Source organism: Cibotium barometz, chromosome 42 (assembly GCF_041138505.1).
Source record: "Cibotium barometz isolate CiBa-2024 chromosome 42, ASM4113850v1, whole genome shotgun sequence".
NCBI lineage: Eukaryota > Viridiplantae > Streptophyta > Polypodiopsida > Cyatheales > Cibotiaceae > Cibotium > Cibotium barometz.
In genome coordinates, this window is record NC_141087.1 from 36,357,505 (window position 1) to 36,364,615 (window position 7,111).

At 43.2% G+C, this 7,111-nt stretch overlaps 1 protein-coding gene across 1 annotated transcript; it reads left to right on the top strand.

The window, feature by feature from the left end:
* Window positions 1-592: 592 nt before the first annotated feature.
* LOC147614441 (senescence/dehydration-associated protein At4g35985, chloroplastic-like) lies at window positions 593-4,073 on the top strand. The gene is made up of 4 exons (XM_086780978.1): window positions 593-2,013; window positions 2,485-2,651; window positions 3,512-3,596; window positions 3,702-4,073. The coding sequence occupies exons 1-4, from the start codon at window positions 1,034-1,036 to the stop codon at window positions 3,886-3,888; spliced, it is 1,419 nt and encodes a 472-aa protein (XP_086637104.1). The 5' UTR covers window positions 593-1,033; the 3' UTR covers window positions 3,889-4,073.
* Window positions 4,074-7,111: the final 3,038 nt, after the last annotated feature.

Consider the following 7,111-nt stretch of genomic DNA (forward strand, 5'->3'; position numbering starts at 1 on the left):
TGCCTTTAATGAAGATGAAATAGTAGAGAATTTATATAAGACAAATAAGCAAACAATTGAAATAATGGAGGAAGAGCAAACACATAGACCGGGTAAAGAAATTGATATTGAAGTTGATGATAGTGACAATGAGGAGAACATCCACAAGCTAGAATATATTCCTTTATTCCAAAAAAAGAATATTGGTATTGTAATCACTTGAAAGATCAATAAATGACATTTTTATTATGTTTTTCTCAAATGTGAATCCATGGAAATTTTTGTCATGAAAAATAAAAAATATCTATGGTTTTCTTTTTGTCGTCCTCTTTTTAAAAGTAGAGTTATAATTTTATCCGAATAGTAGAGTGAATAGTAGAGTGAATATGCGTTGCATGCTTAAAAAGGATTGCTTTGGTCTAACGTTTTTTTTATAAAAAGTGTCGCTTTGGTCCTGGCTGTCCTGCCACGCGGCCCAATAACAACGGTGTGGAAAGACTAAAAAATGTGCACCGTCAAATAAAAAAGGGGAATCAATGCGTGCCATGTGGCAGGCGCTGTGTGAGCCCAACTGCAAAAGAGCGTGTCAACACGACATGCAACGTCTTCTAATCACAACTAAGATTTCTGCGGGCTGAGTCTTGGGTGCAGAATTATGCGCTATGTTCTGCACCACCGCCAGGTACTCGCACACAACGCCTCTGCTAATCTTCAGTGTTCAAAACACCAGTTTCAGTTCTGTTTTGTTAATCGAGCCTCAGTAGCGAGAGCTGAGTAGATTACGCAATTTAGCTTAGTGGGCTTTGGTTTAATTAGCAATTAGTAGGGAGTTTGGTAGATTAAGCAATTGAAGCTTAGTGCGTCGGTTTACTTAGCAATCTATCTTTGTAAGCTTTGGTTTAATTAGCAATTAGTAGGCAGATTAATCCAAAACTGAGTAGATCGAGCGATTGAAGCTTAGTGGGTTGGCTTAATTAGCAATTTAGCTTAGAGGGCTTTGGTTTAATTAGGAATTAGTACGGAGACTAATCCGAAGCTGAGGAGATTAAGCAGGATGCCTTGGTTTAAGAGCAATACAAGGCAGGAGGGTTTGGCTAACAGCAAGGATGACAATGATACGAAGAAGAAGAGTGTGAAGGAGGCGGCGGAAGAGGAGGAGGAGGAGGAGGCTAACTCCGTGGTGGTGGGCAAAGGGCAAGGCCCCTCGCAAGGAGCGGAGGAGATTCTCTTGAAGATTCCTGGTGCCATCGTGCACCTCATCGACGGCCAGGAAAGCGCCCATCTCGCTACCGGCGTCTTCTCCTTGATCCGCCTCACCCAAGGCGGCAAGGGCATCGCCGTCTTCGCCAAAGTTGGCGATGACCTACAATGGCCCTTGGCCAAAGACGCCCCAACCGGCAAATTAGATGAAACCCACTATTTTTTCACCCTCAAAGTGCCTCCAGAAGTGGAGGACGAGACAGAAAAAGAGAGTAGACATGACCAAGAGGGGCCTGACACTCTCAACTATGGTGTCACCTTTGCTAATGAGGGTGGGCAGTCCCTGCTTACTGAGCTAGACAAATACCTAGAGCAATACAGCCTCTTCTCTGTGCCCCAGGTTGTGCAGGGTGCCCCAGAAAGGAAAGGGGAGCTTGAAGAACAAGTCATTAAGAAGCATAAGGGCCGCCTGGACCGACTCGAAGAGCTCATTTTTGGCAAGCCCAACCCCCCTGCAAAGCCCACCACTATCCCTGATGATGCCAAAGTCGCCGCCACGGCCACCGTCATGTCATCTCCTGCAGAGAAGAAGAAATATGTGGAAGAGAAGTCTTCTGCATACTGGACCACCCTCGCACCCAATGTTGAAGAGTATAGCAGTGGCATGGCCAGGGGCATTGCTACACAGTCCAACTCTGTGATCAAGGGCCTCTTCTGGTGCAGTGATGCCACCATTCAGCAACTCGAGCGGCTTGGTGACTATGCCAAAGCCCACATTAAGACTAATGATAAACCCTCTCAGATTAGCCCCCGGACCATGAGGAACTTGCGCAGGTGATCCACTTAATCAATTAACCAAATCAATTATTCACCATACGGCCAGAAAAATGTTCACTCATGTTGTGCCCTTGTGTGTCTTTGATTGAAAAATCATATAAGAACTCACATATGCATGTGTGTATTGTCTCTGGGTATGTGATAGACATGTGTGTGCATCTGTCTCTGTGTATGTGTATATATGTATGCACATGCTTATGTATTCGTGGGTCTGTATGTGTGTTTTTGTATTCGTGTGCAAGATATGTATGCATGTGTTTGCACATGTCTGTGGATTCATGTACGTGCATGTCCATGTACATGTATAGGTATATATGTACCTATTTGTATTCAGTACTGTAAATTTCATAGATTCTGAGTGTGCACTGTGTACTACAACAATCTATTATTTATATCATGGCACATGCGATCATATGTTTTGCTGTAGGTGAATTACTTCCTGACTGTGTGTGTGTGTGTGCGCCTCAGGGTGAGAAAAATGTCAAGGATGACAGAGAGAGTTGCCAAAGGGGTGTTGGCAGGAATTATAACCGCAACAGGTCTGGCAAGTGCCTCAGTGATGCGATCTAAAGCAGGCAAAAAGTTTTTTAAGATGTTACCTGGGGAGGTGGCTCTTGTTTCTTTGGATGCATTTGGTAATCTTCTAAACTTCGGCATGGTGTAAGTGTGTGTGCAATTCATGGTTTTGTTTTCCTATCGTGGAAGTGCATCGCTTGATTACCGTCGTAATCCTTGTTTTTTTGGCGGTGAAATGGGTTCCAGCCGGGAAGCTGTGACCTGGCCGCTGGACTACCACCATATGGGTTCACAACTTTCAATAAAGCTGCAACATCTGGCACAGAATACAGCCAGCTTCATGTAGTGGGAAGGTTGTAGATCCCAATGGCCTGGGGCCAAGTCCTGAGGCAGCATTTTTTTTCTTTGCAGCCCCATCTGGTCTCTTTAAGGTCAGAAGCCTTTTGACCTTAGGGGTGTCTGCTTGGTGGACCCCATATATGATGGCAGCTGCTGAATGCGGCATTGCTATGTGGACCTCACAAGCTTCCGTGGAGGCATGTGAACCCAGCCTTACTCGCTTCTACCGATTTCTTTTACACATAGGCTGGTGTCCTGCATTGCATATTTAAGTGGAAGCTTGCTTTGACTTAGCCTTGTCATGGCTTGCTTTTACTTCTGTGGAGGCTTGTGAACCCAGCCTTACCCTTACTCGCTTCTACCGATTCTTTTAGACATCGGCTGGTGTCCTGCATTGCATATTTAAGTGGAAGCTTGCTTTGACTTGGCCTTGTCATGGCTTGCTTTTACTTCTGTGGAGGCTTGTGAACCCAGCCTTACTCGCTTCTACCGATTCTTTTACACATTGGCTGGTGTCCGCCATTGCATATTTTAAGTAGAAGCTTGCTTTTACTTGGCCTTGGCATGGCTAGTATATGTTTTGCAATTTGGGGTGTGGTCTCTTAATGCTTAGCTAATTATGAGGAGAAACAACATACAGGAAAGGTGTTTGATGCTGTGGAGCTGGCGGGAAAGAGTGTCTTGAACAGCACAAGGGTGGTCACATGTGGAGTGGTTGCACACAGGTAAAGCTCATATCTACATGAATACATGAGCACATTATCATGTGATGGGATTACATGTGATTAATGACTGGAGGAATGATAAGAGAGTGAATGTTGTCCCACTAGGTACGGAGAGCAAGCTGGAGAGGCAGCCAATGAAGGGTTAGCGACAGCCGGACATGTGTTCAGTACAGCGTGGACCATCTCTAAGATCCGGAAGGCTCTTAATCCCAATAGAGATTCGAGTAAGCTCTCCAAAAGAGCGCTTCTCAAGTCCACCATCAAAGGCAAAGCCCCAGCACCTGCACCTTAAATGTTCTCAAGTACTGCATTGACTCACCCACCTCCTATTCCTTCACTTCGTAAAAAGTTATGTCAATATAGTTTTTGTATCATAATCAATTGTGACTACAAATTCTCTTGATGGGGATGTGAAGAATAATGGATTTAGTTTACATGGCTGCTCAAGACTAATAACAGAGGTCATACCATTTTTAAGTTTGGCCGGTCTAGTGTGAAAACTAGTGATTTGTCTATTAGTCATTTTTAACAATGCGCTACACACAATCATTCCCTTGCAATAGTTTTCTTGTGAGCTCTCCTCGCTCTTTTTGCTTGCTCTTTTTGCTTGCTTGCATGCTACTGGATTCTTATATGTTAGATGGACGCTTGGCCGGTCTATTGTGAAAACTAGTGATTTGTCTATAAGTCATTTTTGACAATAAACAATACACAATCATTCTCTTGCAATAGTTTTCTTGTGAAATCTCCCTCTCCCTCTTCTTGCTTGCTTGCATGCTATTGGATTCTTACATGCTAACAAAGGTCGTACCATTTTAAGTTTGGCCGGTCTATGTGAAAATTAGTGATTTGTCTATAAGTCATTTTTAACAATAAGGAACACACAATCATTCCCTTACTATAGTTTTCTTGTTAGCTCCTCTTCTTGCTTGCTTGCATGCTACTGGATTCTTACATGCTAGATGGATGCTTGTGTGGGTTCCCTTCATTAGCTTCTTCTTTCCTCGCATTTTATGAGAGATCCATCATGAAGGATCATCTTCATGTGCCTTTTAATGAAGAAAGAGGAGGATACAAGACCAACTGATAATAGAGCTATCACAATAATTTAGAAATAAAGAATCAACCAAGATTGTGGCTTTGCTATTTGAAGAACCCAGGCTGTTGAGCCACATACTGCACTGTGCAAGCACATGCATTATGGAAAGAGTATGAAACCAAAAAGAATCACAACTTGGTTTGCTATCTAAAAAACCCACGCTATTGGGCTACATACCGTGTTGCATGTAGGTGCATACATGATGGAAAGGGTATGAAACCAAAAAGAAGCACAACCCACTTCTCCTCAACTTTTTAGAGTTTGAATCACCACCCTTTGACATGATCCCAACTGAAGATTGGATGTGTGGATTGATTGCTCAGTTTTATCAACTCCATCAAGAGGTTTTTGACTTTACAATCTAAGCATCCGAGGGCCAAGCTATCCTACTGGAGACCCAGGCCATTATGAAGGAGATAAAAAAGGGAGAAAGAAGAAGACAGAAAAAAATGAGGGGCATCATCCCAGACATAGCTGCAGAATCACAAAGACTAGAGGCTGAGGTGCCACAAAAAATCAAAAAATACCAGGAAGCATTGACAGAGCAAGAAGCCACAATCAACTAGGCCACTCAAGAGCAAACGCAGCAAGTTACTCCCCCGACGAGACTGGCATAGCTGATTTTCATGAACCTGTCTCCCCACTTAAGGATTCAGCTTTGGCAGACACACCGGCAGAGATAGAACCCGAATAATTAGCATCAATTCTAATACAAGCTGAGGAAACACAAGACATTGAGGCGCAGCAATGGCTCAAGTGCATGAACCAGCAGCCCATACTGATACAAGAAAAACACCAAGAAGTGTAGAACCATCAAGCACAAGAAAAAGAAGGCATTTGGAAGATGAGGGAAGAATACCCAAGTTGTCCTTCCTATAAAATGTCGACTATGAACATTTCATGCAGGAAACAATGGAAGGTTTGGATGAACTATTAAACCTGCCACATACTGGACTCGAAGAAAGCGCAAGCACAAGTGCACCATGGGAGCAGGAGCAAAAAGTCTGGCGTTTCCACCTCCTCATAACACACATGCTCCATGATTGTAACGCTTCCCTTTGGAAGTAGGTTAACGAGTCAAACACACGTGCGGACCTTAAAGGACCACTTGGCAGCAGTAGAGGCTATGCATCTGGATGTCATAATGAAAAGTTTGAAGGCCACGGAGGAGCAAGAGACTAGATACAAGGCACTGGAGAGCAATAATGTGGTCCTTAGCCAAACCATTGTACAAAGGATCAAAGAAAATACAGACCTCAAAGCAAAGTTAGAACAAGCTAAAGAGCAACTCCAGAAGGAGGTCACCCACACCCATGAGCTCACAGCCCTTCATGCCCAGCAAGTACAAGAACTCCAACACAATTTCATGGCCAAAGAAGAGGAGCTGCAAAACGACAGATCCAACATCTATCCTTTAATCTGAAAATAGCATATGACAAAGCCACTCACTTATAGTAAGAGAGAGAACAATCAAACAAGGCACATGCAAAGAAAGTAAGAGACTTATAGCAAGAGAGAGAACAATCAAACAAGGCACATGCAAAGAAAGTAAGAGCACTTAACAACACCATCAGTGCCAGTCAAGTCGAAATGCAAAGGATGGTATTAGCACACCAAGAAGCAATGGCATAAATCACGTAAAATAGCTATAAGACAGTCAAAGAGGCTGGCTGCCAAAAGACTCCAAAGAATCACAGAAGCTCAAGAAAGCGAAGCAATAGCCAGACGCGCCCAAGAGGAAGCAACTCGGAGATTCGAGGAATTGGAAGCTGCAAGGATGCAAACAAATGCCCTCATCTTTGTAGAATCATGTCTTGCTACACCATGAGAAGAGTTACACAGGATATAAAAGACACACCTTCACAATCCTTTCACATGTGTTCACTATTGATTATTACACCTGTTCAACACCGAGGCTTCTATAACAATAGAAGAACTAGTACCTTGATGTTCGTTTCGAAACGCCGAAGGACTACTGTTGAGGCCGTACGATGAGACACTCCTACAGAGTGTACATTTTGTAAGTACATGCACAACACTTATACATTACATTATCATCACCAATGAGTAAAATTATTCTTGGCAAATTCATTTGGATTGGGATCATAACACCCAGGCTAGGTGGATTATTATGTCGCAATGGTGTATTTGGCACTTCACCACTTGCCAAACTTATCTAGATCCATAACTTATTCATCTACATTAGTATCCAAACTATGTAACGATAAAACCATTGAACACAAAGTAAAAGAGTGCCTTGCCTATGTTGCTGCATGACCCACTTCTTCAACTTTTGGGGTTGCCTCGATCTTGCGAGTGCTATTCCCAGAATCACTATCGTCATATTCTGACACAGAGACATCAACAGAGTCGTCCTCTTCCTCTCGTGCCTTTCCTCTTTTCTTTTCCTTCATTG